The 15393-nt window shown below is 62.0% G+C and overlaps 1 protein-coding gene across 1 annotated transcript; it reads right to left on the bottom strand.

The window, feature by feature from the left end:
* Positions 1 to 440: 440 nt before the first annotated feature.
* On the bottom strand, positions 441 to 2510 carry S100A11 (S100 calcium binding protein A11). Its single transcript, XM_084500540.1, has 3 exons — positions 2336 to 2510; positions 1056 to 1205; positions 441 to 804 (listed from the first exon to the last, which is right to left on the bottom strand). The coding sequence occupies exons 1-3, from the start codon at positions 2336 to 2338 to the stop codon at positions 652 to 654; spliced, it is 306 nt and encodes a 101-aa protein (XP_084356666.1). The 5' UTR covers positions 2339 to 2510; the 3' UTR covers positions 441 to 651.
* Positions 2511 to 15393: the final 12883 nt, after the last annotated feature.

Raw genomic sequence — 15393 nt, 5'->3', positions numbered from 1 at the left:
AGTAGATACCACATTACATTTCCTCTTTTCATGTCCCACCTCCCACTCATTTGTGCTGTTAAGCTGCCAGATCTGAAGAGTTCTGAAGTTTCCAGAAAATGGAGGCCACAGTACTGAAATAACGAATCACGCCAGCAGGGGCTGCTTCTGCTAATTATTAATGTGGAACTGCTGTTGCCTATGCTCAAAGTGTCCTCACTGGTAAGGCTCCTGTCCTTACTTTCCCATGTGTAGTTGTACTGTTTGGTATTACTGTGGCTTTCCGTGTGTTACTTAGCAGCCTGGAGGGTCTTCAGAATCAGGCAGATTGTAGTTTCCAACAGTGACAAGTTGAACATACATTCTTGCACCAGTGGAGAAGCAGAAACCCTAGAGTTCCTGCTCCCTTGTTGCTCCCTAGTTGTCTAGTTCTTCCTCTAAAATAAAACCATGCCATAAGCTAGGATTTTAAACCTTTATTTTATTCATAAAAAGGGGGAGTGGGAATCACAGAATCACAGAACTGTAGGGATTGGAAGGGACCTCGAAAGATCATCGGGTCCAACTCCCCTGCCAAAGCAGGTTCCTCCCACTCTTAATGGCGTTCCTTCCAGTTTTGCATGGGTTTTGTTCAAGGAATGGTAGTTGGGGGGCAGATGAAAGTTGCTGGGACTAATGGTTAGGGGCCTGAACAAGCAGGGCATCATGGCAGGCCACTGCGATGCCTCCAATGAGGTTCAGGAACTCCTGGAAATCCAGCTGCCCATCACTGTTCAAATCGAGTTTCTTCATCATCCTGTCCAGGACAGCTGGGTCCCTCTGATTCTGCAAAAAATCAAAGAGATTGGGATCAATGCCTGCCTCGAGGCAAAGGTGTCCTTTGCTGTACACACCCAGGTACAAGCCTGCAGCTGCTGAGTTCATCACTAGCAGCAAGGGTTTGGCAGAGGGAAGCAGAATCCAGCTGGGGCAACTCCAATCAGGTGTGCTCTGGCTTCTGGTAGAAGTGAGGTCTTTTCCCCTGCCCCCTCCCATGCTCATGTGGCTGGAGGACTCCTGGCCTGGATTTCACTCACCTTTGTGAAAGATGCCAGCTCAGTGTTCATGAAAGCCAGAAACTCCCTCTTGGAGAGCTTTAAGTTGTCCCCTTCGCGCCCTGCGTACCGTTGGAAGACGGCCAGCAGGGACTCGATGCAGCGTTCGGTCTCGGTGGGGGACACCTTGGACTGCAGGAGTGGAGCAAAAGCAAAAGGTCAGGCTGGTGCTTGCAGCGAGCTCTGTGCTCGCAGAAGAGCAGCAACAGCTTCCAGAGGGAGGCTGGGCTGAGGGAGACCTCCTGCCGTCCCCTTTAGGGAGCCTGCTGCGCCCAATCTGTCCAGGTGCATTTTTCCTTGGTATTCCTTTTCTTGGTGACCTGCACAGCTCTTAGGTGAGGAGGGACCCAGGGGAGGGGCAGGGAGTGGTTTGGGAAGCACCTGGATGCCTTGGGAGCATGGAAAATTCCCTGGGGAGACACCAGCAGTCGAGGGAGGAGGGCTGCTCCCTCTGGTTTACTCAGTATTCTCCAGCATGGCTGAACTGGAAGATAAACCTCCCTTTCCCTCCCCCTGCCCTGTCTGGCCAGAGGAGAAACTCTGAGTCACCAGAGAAAAATGTGAGCAGAGCAGCAGCAGAGTTGGCTCCCCAAACTGCTGCCTGGGCTGGGGGAGCTGGGGTGGCTCCTGATGAGCCTTCAGCAGGGCCAGCCAGGCCCTAAAAGCGAGGGAACACCAGGGACATGGGGCTCTTTCCCCTCCCCAGGGCTCCAAATTTTGGGAAAAGGGACCTCGCAGGCAGGGCTGGGTGGAGTCTGCCCTTCCCTCCCTAACCTCAGCATCCTGGGGACTCCCTGCCACATCCTGCCCCACCTGAGGCTGAATTCAGCCTTTTTTGGTTAAAGTGGCACTGAGTTGCTTCCTTCCTGAACCTCGTTTTTTCATCTCCTGGTCTCCCTGAGCCCCCCACCCTGGTGCTGTGAGCTGGGTGGAGGCCAAGCCACAGCCCTGAGCCCAGCGCTGGGCAGCAGCAGCAGCACTGGAAAGAGGAAGGCGAGGGGAGGGAAGGGACTGGGGGGTGGGGGGAGGAGAGAAATAGGGGGCAAATATCCCCTTGCTGTTTCCCTGCAGCCACGGGGACCCTTTGCTCTCCCACTCTGAGCCCCCTTCCAACCCCCCTTTCCCGAGGAGGCTGAGCTCAGCCCTTGGCCCCGTTCCCTCTTCCCAGTGCCAAGACACGTCTCGCTTCCAGCTCCGGGCCTCTTCCCTGAGGGAAACGCTCCAACGCCCTCTCCCCCAGGCCCGGGGTCGTGCTCACTCACCATGGCTGAGTCTTGGGGCTCAGTGGGACCGCGGTACGGTTCGAGGTAGAATCGAGACGGGTGTGAGCTTCGTCCGCCACCGCCCTGCCAGCGCCCAGCCCCGGCTCAGCCCCCTGGGCCACGTTGGGCAATCGGCGGCTCTAACGGCAGATCCCGACGTGCCTGCGGTCCCCACCTCAGCTTGGGCCCCTCCTCCATCCTCTTCCCTCCTGCATTTTATTTTTTTGTGCTTGTATTTTCTCTTTTGTCCGTTTTTTTTTTCTTTTTTTTTTCTTTTTTTTTTTTTTCTTAGTTTTGTCTACTTGTCCCTATGCATTTTTTTTTTTCTTAACCAAGTCTTCTCAGGGCTGAGCCCTGCGGCTGCCTCGCTGCTCCCCACACTACCATTGGGCCTTCCTCTTCCTCCAGCGACCTTTGGGCACCCCCGAGGGCAGCCCCCCCTGTGTCCCTGCCCCTTCCTGTGCTCACCACCAGGAGAGCTTTGCCAATAACCTGTTTTTATTTGCCAATAACGTGTTACAAGCTCAACCTGTTGTAAAAAGGGGGCAGCTGCTCTCTAGGGGTGAAGGCAGCCCCTTTGGGTCCTGCTGCAGGTGGGATTTGTCCCAAGCAGCCTCAGTCCCTGTGCCACTGGAGGGCTGAAGACAGGGAGAGGCAGAAGAGGGACAGGAGACACCCAAAGGCAAAGTTTTGGGCCCACCTCACTCCCAGCTGGGGGCTACGGGGGCAGAAACTGTCCTGCTGGGTGCCTCTGCCCCAGGGGTGTCCTTGTCCGCCCCCCCAGCCCTACCCTGCCGCTCCTCATCCTGCGGCACCAGGGAGGCTGCTGAGACACGTCAGCCTTGCCTTGCCACTGCAACCGCAGTGTGGTGACGTCCTTGGCACTCGGTGTGGATACGGAGCCGCCCGTCCTGGCCCTGATTTCACCGAAAAGCTTTGGGGAGAGGAAGGGGGAGGCGTGGAGTGGACAGGTTGGGGGGCAACCATCCTCAATCTCATTTCCTTCCTTTCTTTCCCCAGTTCCCTTCCCATATTTTTATCTGTGTATTGGGGAAAAATATCTTCTCCACCGCTACCCTAAATCTCATAAACAGTTCATTGCAAATGAATCAAAAAGATTTTCTGATGCGGGGAGCTGAGGGCAGGAAGGCTTCTGCTCTTTGGTCTGCACTTCCACCTGCGGTTTGCAGCCTCCTCTTTGTGCTTCCTGAGCGCTGCAGCAGCGCTCGCTCCTCCGCCCAGCTTTTATCTCCCCCTAGCTTTTATTTCCCCCTTTGCAAAAGCAAATCCCGGAGGGGCTGTGGCCTGGCCCCAGCCTGGCTGCGGTGTGGGATTTGTGGAGATTTCTATTTCTTGCTGTTGCTCTGTGTGTTTGCGATCAAGGCACTGGCAGCGTTTGCAGACGCACCATCTGTGCTGCCATATGTTTGTCACCGGTCACGTGCATGAGAGAGGGGTGGCAGAGAGCAGTGCCAGCGCATCCGTCTGCCCCAGCTGGGACAGACCCCTCTCAGTACCCCTAGCACCATGTCCAAACCATGCCAGGAAAATGGCTGTGGCTGGCCAAGAGTGAAGGCCTGAGTGCTGCATCAGGCTCTGGTGGACCTGAGCTGCCCTTGTTCCTCCTGGCGAGCCCAGCACCAGCCAGAGAGCACTGGTTACACCTAGGGGCAAGTCCCAGCCACTGCTGGGGTTATCCTCGCTTTTCACTCTTCTTGCAAAACTGCAGCCCCATCTGCTGCTGAGAGAATTGATTCTCTCTTGCTCGAGAGAAAGGAAAGAGAATTAAATCAGGCTTTCTCCAGGGCGGGGTTAAGGATGTCTCCATCCATGGCTAAGTGCACTGTATGTGGGATCTGGAGCATTTTGCATGCTGTGCCGCTACCTCTCTACTGCCTGAGGACCCATGAATGGGCCTGCTTGTGGGGCAATCCAGGGGAAAAGGCAAGTGGATACCTGAGGGTGGGAAACTGCACCTGGATGGCTTCTACCTGCCCATCCCTGCATGGATCTGGGATCATAGTGTACACCGGGAGCCCCTGGAATTATGCAGATCTATAGTGAGGACCACAAGGTTAGAAGTATATGGGCTCCAAGACATATAGTAGGGGGGTTTGTTGTAATTTTCAGCAGCCCCTATCTGGATTAAGTGCCTAGAATCAGGAGGAATGGGTGATCTGAACTGGGACACCCTCCCAGTGGGCTGAAGCCCTTGTAGAAATTAGAAGGAAGGATGAAGGATGGCAGCAGTCAGTGCAGTCATCAGCTATTTATTGTGATTTTTCATGCAATACATCATTGTGAAGTAGAGAATGACCCCCACACCCACCACCACCATTACCCTTCAGTAACCACAGCAGGACTCAGATGCTTCAAAGCCTCCATGATGCTGGAACTGGGATTCTGCTCAGTTTCCAGGAGAGCAGAAAGGTGTAACCAAAAGCCAAGGGCCTAAAAAGGTGTTTATCCCAGTCTCAATACTTTTCAGGCCCCAGAAAGAGTATGGTTAAGCTCCTGGGATGATTTTTTTTTTTTTTTATTGCACAGTGGAAGCTAACAAGCAGGAGAGTCAGCCATGGGGCTAGGGAGATGTGAGTGCACTGAGACGCAGAACTGTCATGCCCCAGGGTAAAAGAGATGACAGGGACACAAAGGACTGAGAGACCCAAGGAATCCAATTAGAGCGGAAAAGTGACTAAATACTGCATTGGGGTTGATAGACATGATGCAGGAAGGCAGGAGCTGCAGATCCTGGCATAGCTCTCTGCCTTCCCTGGTTGCTGAGGATGTGTTAGCTGGAAACCCCCCAAAGCCACTTGACACCTCACAGAGCCCCCTGTTAACCCTTTGTATTGAGCACTTCTGTGCCACTGCGCGGTGACATCCTAAGCTGAAAGCAGAGAGCAGATGTGATCCTCAAAGAGGCTCAGAGAAACCTCATCAATGCCACAGAGGTGATGACCCCTTAAGATGCCTTGGCCTCATCCCTAGCAGGTTGGCTCGTTGCCTTATGTGAAGCTACAGGGCCGGGGGTGCCCTGGCTCTGCTTGGTGCAAGGATGGGATTCCTCTTCCTGTTGAGGCTGGTCACGGCTAGCTTGCTGTGGGCTCTTCTTGATGCTTTCCTCCTCTTGTGGCTGGCAGCTCCTCTCTGGTGGGGGAAGCTCTTCATCCGCTTGGCAGCAGTCAACTTCGTCCCTTTGGAGTGGTTCGGGACATTGCTCTTCTACAGCTTGCTGGCCTGGCTCATGAGCTTTCTGTGGCTCTGGACCCTGTGATAGAGGCAGGCAGCTCTTGGTCTCCCTGTCTTTGCTCTCCTGGCAGCTGGATTCAGACTCCTGTGGGACCTTCTCCCTGTTGGCTTTTGATCCATCACCCTGGCACTGATACTTCTTTTCTTCCTCATCGGGAATTCTGGGACGCTGGTGGTCTCTCCTGTCCTCCCTGGGCTCAACCTGGTGAGTATCACTCTTCACGCCATCCGATTCAGGGGCAGAAGCCTGCTGAGATACTACCTTCACCCCTACTGCAGACCTGTCTTTCAAATCACCTTTCCGAGGCTCATCAAGCTCCCCTGAGTTTTCCTGGGAGCTGGAAGCTGGCAGCTGCTGTTTTTGATGCTCATCCATACCTGATTTAATCCTACACACATCCTTGCGCTGTGGCTCTTCAACCTCGCGTGTTTTGCCATTGTCCTTACAGGATTCTGCATTCTGGGCGCTGCTCTCTTTGCATGGCACAGCTGGTGCTTGGGATGAAACGTAGCATTTTCTCACATAGACAGGCTGCTCCAGGTTGTTGGGCTGGTGACAGACAATCTCATAAGTGGTAGCATTGGGATCATTCAGGTTTTGGATTACATGGATCAGGTACGCAACAGTCTGAGGCTCACAGGGACCAGGGAGCACCTGAAGCTCTGGCTGTATGTCAGGGTCAGAAGGCATATAACGGACCCTCATATCAGTAACAGATGAAATTTCCCCTGGGAGACATAGGTCTCCACTATCAACATCAACTGTTTGGTAGAGGCTTGTCCTTTCCTCCTCTATATGAGGCTCCCGTTCTTCTGTGGGGGCGCCTCGCTCTTCCCTCTCTCGAGTGAGGCGGCTTCGGCGCTCGTGGACCTCCACCTCCAGGTCCCGTCGGCGATCGAGCCTCCTCTCGCGCAGCACGGGCTCTTCCCTGTCTCGTGCGCGGCAAGCCCTCGTCTCGTCCTCTGGTTCCTCGCACTCCCGGGAGCGCTCCCTCCTTTCTCCCTCGTCACGAGGCTGCAGTTCCCGGGACACGCGGTGGACCTTCACGTCCGCTTCTGCGGAGACCTCGGTGGTCTCGCGCGTCCTTTCGTACCTCACGGCTTCACGGCGTCTCCTGGCATCGTCTTCGGGCTCCCGGGTGCGACACTCACGACCATCGCGGGGCTCCCGTTCTTCTGTGGGGGCGCCTCGCTCTTCCCTCTCTCGAGTGAGGCGGCTTCGGCGCTCGTGGACCTCCACCTCCAGGTCCCGTTGGCGATCGAGCCTCCTCTCGCGCAGCACGGGCTCTTCCCTGTCTCGTGCGCGGCAAGCCCTCGTCTCGTCCTCTGGTTCCTCGCACTCCCGGGAGCGCTCCCTCCTTTCTCCCTCGTCACGAGGCTGCAGTTCCCGGGACACGCGGTGGACCTTCACGTCCGCTTCTGCGGAGACCTCGGTGGTCTCGCGCGTCCTTTCGTACCTCACGGCTTCACGGCGTCTCCTGGCATCGTCTTCGGGCTCCCGGGTGCGACACTCACGACCATCGCGGGGCTCCCGTTCTTCTGTGGGGGCGCCTCGCTCTTCCCTCTCTCGAGTGAGGCGGCTTCGGCGCTCGTGGACCTCCACCTCCAGGTCCCGTTGGCGATCGAGCCTCCTCTCGCGCAGCACGGGCTCTTCCCTGTCTCGTGCGCGGCAAGCCCTCGTCTCGTCCTCTGGTTCCTCGCACTCCCGGGAGCGCTCCCTCCTTTCTCCCTCGTCACGAGGCTGCAGTTCCCGGGACACGCGGTGGACCTTCACGTCCGCTTCTGCGGAGACCTCGGTGGTCTCGCGCGTCCTTTCGTACCTCACGGCTTCACGGCGTCTCCTGGCATCGTCTTCGGGCTCCCGGGTGCGACACTCACGACCATCGCGGGGCTCCCGTTCTTCTGTGGGGGCGCCTCGCTCTTCCCTCTCTCGAGTGAGGCGGCTTCGGCGCTCGTGGACCTCCACCTCCAGGTCCCGTTGGCGATCGAGCCTCCTCTCGCGCAGCACGGGCTCTTCCCTGTCTCGTGCGCGGCAAGCCCTCGTCTCGTCCTCTGGTTCCTCGCACTCCCGGGAGCGCTCCCTCCTTTCTCCCTCGTCACGAGGCTGCAGTTCCCGGGACACGCGGTGGACCTTCACGTCCGCTTCTGCGGAGACCTCGGTGGTCTCGCGCGTCCTTTCGTACCTCACGGCTTCACGGCGTCTCCTGGCATCGTCTTCGGGCTCCCGGGTGCGACACTCACGACCATCGCGGGGCTCCCGTTCTTCTGTGGGGGCGCCTCGCTCTTCCCTCTCTCGAGTGAGGCGGCTTCGGCGCTCGTGGACCTCCACCTCCAGGTCCCGTTGGCGATCGAGCCTCCTCTCGCGCAGCACGGGCTCTTCCCTGTCTCGTGCGCGGCAAGCCCTCGTCTCGTCCTCTGGTTCCTCGCACTCCCGGGAGCGCTCCCTCCTTTCTCCCTCGTCACGAGGCTGCAGTTCCCGGGACACACGGTGGACCTTCACGTCCGCTTCTGCGGAGACCTCGGTGGTCTCGCGCGTCCTTTCGTACCTCACGGCTTCACGGCGTCTCCTGGCATCGTCTTCGGGCTCCCGGGTGCGACACTCACGACCATCGCGGGGCTCCCGTTCTTCTGTGGGGGCGCCTCGCTCTTCCCTCTCTCGAGTGAGGCGGCTTCGGCGCTCATGGACCTCCACCTCCAGGTCCCGTTGGCGATCGAGCCTCCTCTCACGCAGCACGGGCTCTTCCCTGTCTCGTGCGCGGCAAGCCCTCGTCTCGTCCTCTGGTTCCTCGCACTCCCGGGAGCGCTCCCTCCTTTCTCCCTCGTCACGAGGCTGCAGTTCCCGGGACACGCGGTGGACCTTCACGTCCGCTTCTGCGGAGACCTCGGTGGTCTCGCGCGTCCTTTCGTACCTCACGGCTTCACGGCGTCTCCTGGCATCGTCTTCGGGCTCCCGGGTGCGACACTCACGACCATCGCGGGGCTCCCGTTCTTCTGTGGGGGCGCCTCGCTCTTCCCTCTCTCGAGTGAGGCGGCTTCGGCGCTCGTGGACCTCCACCTCCAGGTCCCGTTGGCGATCGAGCCTCCTCTCGCGCAGCACGGGCTCTTCCCTGTCTCGTGCGCGGCAAGCCCTCGTCTCGTCCTCTGGTTCCTCGCACTCCCGGGAGCGCTCCCTCCTTTCTCCCTCGTCACGAGGCTGCAGTTCCCGGGACACGCGGTGGACCTTCACGTCCGCTTCTGCGGAGACCTCGGTGGTCTCGCGCGTCCTTTCGTACCTCACGGCTTCACGGCGTCTCCTGGCATCGTCTTCGGGCTCCCGGGTGCGACACTCACGACCATCGCGGGGCTCCCGTTCTTCTGTGGGGGCGCCTCGCTCTTCCCTCTCTCGAGTGAGGCGGCTTCGGCGCTCGTGGACCTCCACCTCCAGGTCCCGTTGGCGATCGAGCCTCCTCTCGCGCAGCACGGGCTCTTCCCTGTCTCGTGCGCGGCAAGCCCTCGTCTCGTCCTCTGGTTCCTCGCACTCCCGGGAGCGCTCCCTCCTTTCTCCCTCGTCACGAGGCTGCAGTTCCCGGGACACGCGGTGGACCTTCACGTCCGCTTCTGCGGAGACCTCGGTGGTCTCGCGCGTCCTTTCGTACCTCACGGCTTCACGGCGTCTCCTGGCATCGTCTTCGGGCTCCCGGGTGCGACACTCACGACCATCGCGGGGCTCCCGTTCTTCTGTGGGGGCGCCTCGCTCTTCCCTCTCTCGAGTGAGGCGGCTTCGGCGCTCGTGGACCTCCACCTCCAGGTCCCGTTGGCGATCGAGCCTCCTCTCGCGCAGCACGGGCTCTTCCCTGTCTCGTGCGCGGCAAGCCCTCGTCTCGTCCTCTGGTTCCTCGCACTCCCGGGAGCGCTCCCTCCTTTCTCCCTCGTCACGAGGCTGCAGTTCCCGGGACACGCGGTGGACCTTCACGTCCGCTTCTGCGGAGACCTCGGTGGTCTCGCGCGTCCTTTCGTACCTCACGGCTTCACGGCGTCTCCTGGCATCGTCTTCGGGCTCCCGGGTGCGACACTCACGACCATCGCGGGGCTCCCGTTCTTCTGTGGGGGCGCCTCGCTCTTCCCTCTCTCGAGTGAGGCGGCTTCGGCGCTCGTGGACCTCCACCTCCAGGTCCCGTTGGCGATCGAGCCTCCTCTCGCGCAGCACGGGCTCTTCCCTGTCTCGTGCGCGGCAAGCCCTCGTCTCGTCCTCTGGTTCCTCGCACTCCCGGGAGCGCTCCCTCCTTTCTCCCTCGTCACGAGGCTGCAGTTCCCGGGACACGCGGTGGACCTTCACGTCCGCTTCTGCGGAGACCTCGGTGGTCTCGCGCGTCCTTTCGTACCTCACGGCTTCACGGCGTCTCCTGGCATCGTCTTCGGGCTCCCGGGTGCGACACTCACGACCATCGCGGGGCTCCCGTTCTTCTGTGGGGGCGCCTCGCTCTTCCCTCTCTCGAGTGAGGCGGCTTCGGCGCTCGTGGACCTCCACCTCCAGGTCCCGTTGGCGATCGAGCCTCCTCTCGCGCAGCACGGGCTCTTCCCTGTCTCGTGCGCGGCAAGCCCTCGTCTCGTCCTCTGGTTCCTCGCACTCCCGGGAGCGCTCCCTCCTTTCTCCCTCGTCACGAGGCTGCAGTTCCCGGGACACGCGGTGGACCTTCACGTCCGCTTCTGCGGAGACCTCGGTGGTCTCGCGCGTCCTTTCGTACCTCACGGCTTCACGGCGTCTCCTGGCATCGTCTTCGGGCTCCCGGGTGCGACACTCACGACCATCGCGGGGCTCCCGTTCTTCTGTGGGGGCGCCTCGCTCTTCCCTCTCTCGAGTGAGGCGGCTTCGGCGCTCGTGGACCTCCACCTCCAGGTCCCGTTGGCGATCGAGCCTCCTCTCGCGCAGCACGGGCTCTTCCCTGTCTCGTGCGCGGCAAGCCCTCGTCTCGTCCTCTGGTTCCTCGCACTCCCGGGAGCGCTCCCTCCTTTCTCCCTCGTCACGAGGCTGCAGTTCCCGGGACACGCGGTGGACCTTCACGTCCGCTTCTGCGGAGACCTCGGTGGTCTCGCGCGTCCTTTCGTACCTCACGGCTTCACGGCGTCTCCTGGCATCGTCTTCGGGCTCCCGGGTGCGACACTCACGACCATCGCGGGGCTCCCGTTCTTCTGTGGGGGCGCCTCGCTCTTCCCTCTCTCGAGTGAGGCGGCTTCGGCGCTCGTGGACCTCCACCTCCAGGTCCCGTTGGCGATCGAGCCTCCTCTCGCGCAGCACGGGCTCTTCCCTGTCTCGTGCGCGGCAAGCCCTCGTCTCGTCCTCTGGTTCCTCGCACTCCCGGGAGCGCTCCCTCCTTTCTCCCTCGTCACGAGGCTGCAGTTCCCGGGACACGCGGTGGACCTTCACGTCCGCTTCTGCGGAGACCTCGGTGGTCTCGCGCGTCCTTTCGTACCTCACGGCTTCACGGCGTCTCCTGGCATCGTCTTCGGGCTCCCGGGTGCGACACTCACGACCATCGCGGGGCTCCCGTTCTTCTGTGGGGGCGCCTCGCTCTTCCCTCTCTCGAGTGAGGCGGCTTCGGCGCTCGTGGACCTCCACCTCCAGGTCCCGTTGGCGATCGAGCCTCCTCTCGCGCAGCACGGGCTCTTCCCTGTCTCGTGCGCGGCAAGCCCTCGTCTCGTCCTCTGGTTCCTCGCACTCCCGGGAGCGCTCCCTCCTTTCTCCCTCGTCACGAGGCTGCAGTTCCCGGGACACGCGGTGGACCTTCACGTCCGCTTCTGCGGAGACCTCGGTGGTCTCGCGCGTCCTTTCGTACCTCACGGCTTCACGGCGTCTCCTGGCATCGTCTTCGGGCTCCCGGGTGCGACACTCACGACCATCGCGGGGCTCCCGTTCTTCTGTGGGGGCGCCTCGCTCTTCCCTCTCTCGAGTGAGGCGGCTTCGGCGCTCGTGGACCTCCACCTCCAGGTCCCGTTGGCGATCGAGCCTCCTCTCGCGCAGCACGGGCTCTTCCCTGTCTCGTGCGCGGCAAGCCCTCGTCTCGTCCTCTGGTTCCTCGCACTCCCGGGAGCGCTCCCTCCTTTCTCCCTCGTCACGAGGCTGCAGTTCCCGGGACACGCGGTGGACCTTCACGTCCGCTTCTGCGGAGACCTCGGTGGTCTCGCGCGTCCTTTCGTACCTCACGGCTTCACGGCGTCTCCTGGCATCGTCTTCGGGCTCCCGGGTGCGACACTCACGACCATCGCGGGGCTCCCGTTCTTCTGTGGGGGCGCCTCGCTCTTCCCTCTCTCGAGTGAGGCGGCTTCGGCGCTCGTGGACCTCCACCTCCAGGTCCCGTTGGCGATCGAGCCTCCTCTCGCGCAGCACGGGCTCTTCCCTGTCTCGTGCGCGGCAAGCCCTCGTCTCGTCCTCTGGTTCCTCGCACTCCCGGGAGCGCTCCCTCCTTTCTCCCTCGTCACGAGGCTGCAGTTCCCGGGACACGCGGTGGACCTTCACGTCCGCTTCTGCGGAGACCTCGGTGGTCTCGCGCGTCCTTTCGTACCTCACGGCTTCACGGCGTCTCCTGGCATCGTCTTCGGGCTCCCGGGTGCGACACTCACGACCATCGCGGGGCTCCCGTTCTTCTGTGGGGGCGCCTCGCTCTTCCCTCTCTCGAGTGAGGCGGCTTCGGCGCTCGTGGACCTCCACCTCCAGGTCCCGTTGGCGATCGAGCCTCCTCTCGCGCAGCACGGGCTCTTCCCTGTCTCGTGCGCGGCAAGCCCTCGTCTCGTCCTCTGGTTCCTCGCACTCCCGGGAGCGCTCCCTCCTTTCTCCCTCGTCACGAGGCTGCAGTTCCCGGGACACGCGGTGGACCTTCACGTCCGCTTCTGCGGAGACCTCGGTGGTCTCGCGCGTCCTTTCGTACCTCACGGCTTCACGGCGTCTCCTGGCATCGTCTTCGGGCTCCCGGGTGCGACACTCACGACCATCGCGGGGCTCCCGTTCTTCTGTGGGGGCGCCTCGCTCTTCCCTCTCTCGAGTGAGGCGGCTTCGGCGCTCGTGGACCTCCACCTCCAGGTCCCGTTGGCGATCGAGCCTCCTCTCGCGCAGCACGGGCTCTTCCCTGTCTCGTGCGCGGCAAGCCCTCGTCTCGTCCTCTGGTTCCTCGCACTCCCGGGAGCGCTCCCTCCTTTCTCCCTCGTCACGAGGCTGCAGTTCCCGGGACACGCGGTGGACCTTCACGTCCGCTTCTGCGGAGACCTCGGTGGTCTCGCGCGTCCTTTCGTACCTCACGGCTTCACGGCGTCTCCTGGCATCGTCTTCGGGCTCCCGGGTGCGACACTCACGACCATCGCGGGGCTCCCGTTCTTCTGTGGGGGCGCCTCGCTCTTCCCTCTCTCGAGTGAGGCGGCTTCGGCGCTCGTGGACCTCCACCTCCAGGTCCCGTTGGCGATCGAGCCTCCTCTCGCGCAGCACGGGCTCTTCCCTGTCTCGTGCGCGGCAAGCCCTCGTCTCGTCCTCTGGTTCCTCGCACTCCCGGGAGCGCTCCCTCCTTTCTCCCTCGTCACGAGGCTGCAGTTCCCGGGACACGCGGTGGACCTTCACGTCCGCTTCTGCGGAGACCTCGGTGGTCTCGCGCGTCCTTTCGTACCTCACGGCTTCACGGCGTCTCCTGGCATCGTCTTCGGGCTCCCGGGTGCGACACTCACGACCATCGCGGGGCTCCCGTTCTTCTGTGGGGGCGCCTCGCTCTTCCCTCTCTCGAGTGAGGCGGCTTCGGCGCTCGTGGACCTCCACCTCCAGGTCCCGTTGGCGATCGAGCCTCCTCTCGCGCAGCACGGGCTCTTCCCTGTCTCGTGCGCGGCAAGCCCTCGTCTCGTCCTCTGGTTCCTCGCACTCCCGGGAGCGCTCCCTCCTTTCTCCCTCGTCACGAGGCTGCAGTTCCCGGGACACGCGGTGGACCTTCACGTCCGCTTCTGCGGAGACCTCGGTGGTCTCGTGCGTCCTTTCGTACCTCACGGCTTCACGGCGTCTCCTGGCATCGTCTTCGGGCTCCCGGGTGCGACACTCACGACCATCGCGGGGCTCCCGTTCTTCTGTGGGGGCGCCTCGCTCTTCCCTCTCTCGAGTGAGGCGGCTTCGGCGCTCGTGGACCTCCACCTCCAGGTCCCGTTGGCGATCGAGCCTCCTCTCGCGCAGCACGGGCTCTTCCCTGTCTCGTGCGCGGCAAGCCCTCGTCTCGTCCTCTGGTTCCTCGCACTCCCGGGAGCGCTCCCTCCTTTCTCCCTCGTCACGAGGCTGCAGTTCCCGGGACACACGGTGGACCTTCACGTCCGCTTCTGCGGAGACCTCGGTGGTCTCGCGCGTCCTTTCGTACCTCACGGCTTCACGGCGTCTCCTGGCATCGTCTTCGGGCTCCCGGGTGCGACACTCACGACCATCGCGGGGCTCCCGTTCTTCTGTGGGGGCGCCTCGCTCTTCCCTCTCTCGAGTGAGGCGGCTTCGGCGCTCGTGGACCTCTACCTCCAGGTCCCGTCGGCGATCGAGCCTCCTCTCGCGCAGCACGGGCTCTTCCCTGTCTCGTGCGCGGCAAGCCCTCGTCTCGTCCTCTGGTTCCTCGCACTCCCGGGAGCGCTCCCTCCTTTCTCCCTCGTCACGAGGCTGCAGTTCCCGGGACACGCGGTGGACCTTCACGTCCGCTTCTGCGGAGACCTCGGTGGTCTCGCGCGTCCTTTCGTACCTCACGGCTTCACGGCGTCTCCTGGCATCGTCTTCGGGCTCCCGGGTGCGACACTCACGACTATCGCGGGGCTCCCGTTCTTCTGTGGGGGCGCCTCGCTCTTCCCTCTCTCGAGTGAGGCGGCTTCGGCGCTCGTGGACCTCCACCTCCAGGTCCCGTTGGCGATCGAGCCTCCTCTCGCGCAGCACGGGCTCTTCCCTGTCTCGTGCGCGGCAAGCCCTCGTCTCGTCCTCTGGTTCCTCGCACTCCCGGGAGCGCTCCCTCCTTTCTCCCTCGTCACGAGGCTGCAGTTCCCGGGACACGCGGTGGACCTTCACGTCCGCTTCTGCGGAGACCTCGGTGGTCTCGCGCGTCCTTTCGTACCTCACGGCTTCACGGCGTCTCCTGGCATCGTCTTCGGGCTCCCGGGTGCGACACTCACGACCATCGCGGGGCTCCCGTTCTTCTGTGGGGGCGCCTCGCTCTTCCCTCTCTCGAGTGAGGCGGCTTCGGCGCTCGTGGACCTCCACCTCCAGGTCCCGTTGGCGATCGAGCCTCCTCTCGCGCAGCACGGGCTCTTCCCTGTCTCGTGCGCGGCAAGCCCTCGTCTCGTCCTCTGGTTCCTCGCACTCCCGGGAGCGCTCCCTCCTTTCTCCCTCGTCACGAGGCTGCAGTTCCCGGGACACGCGGTGGACCTTCACGTCCGCTTCTGCGGAGACCTCGGTGGTCTCGCGCGTCCTTTCGTACCTCACGGCTTCACGGCGTCTCCTGGCATCGTCTTCGGGCTCCCGGGTGCGACACTCACGACCATCGCGGGGCTCCCGTTCTTCTGTGGGGGCGCCTCGCTCTTCCCTCTCTCGAGTGAGGCGGCTTCGGCGCTCGTGGACCTCCACCTCCAGGTCCCGTTGGCGATCGAGCCTCCTCTCGCGCAGCACGGGCTCTTCCCTGTCTCGTGCGCGGCAAGCCCTCGTCTCGTCCTCTGGTTCCTCGCACTCCCGGGAGCGCTCCCTCCTTTCTCCCTCGTCACGAGGCTGCAGTTCCCGGGACACGCGGTGGACCTTCACGTCCGCTTCTGCGGAGACCTCGGTGGTCTCGCGCGTCCTTTCGTAC

This window comes from Aythya ferina (assembly GCF_964211825.1).
Source record: "Aythya ferina genome assembly, chromosome: 29".
Taxonomy (NCBI): domain Eukaryota; kingdom Metazoa; phylum Chordata; class Aves; order Anseriformes; family Anatidae; genus Aythya; species Aythya ferina.
The sequence above is the reverse complement of the archived record's forward strand: the minus strand, read 5'-3'. Positions and strand labels throughout refer to the sequence as shown.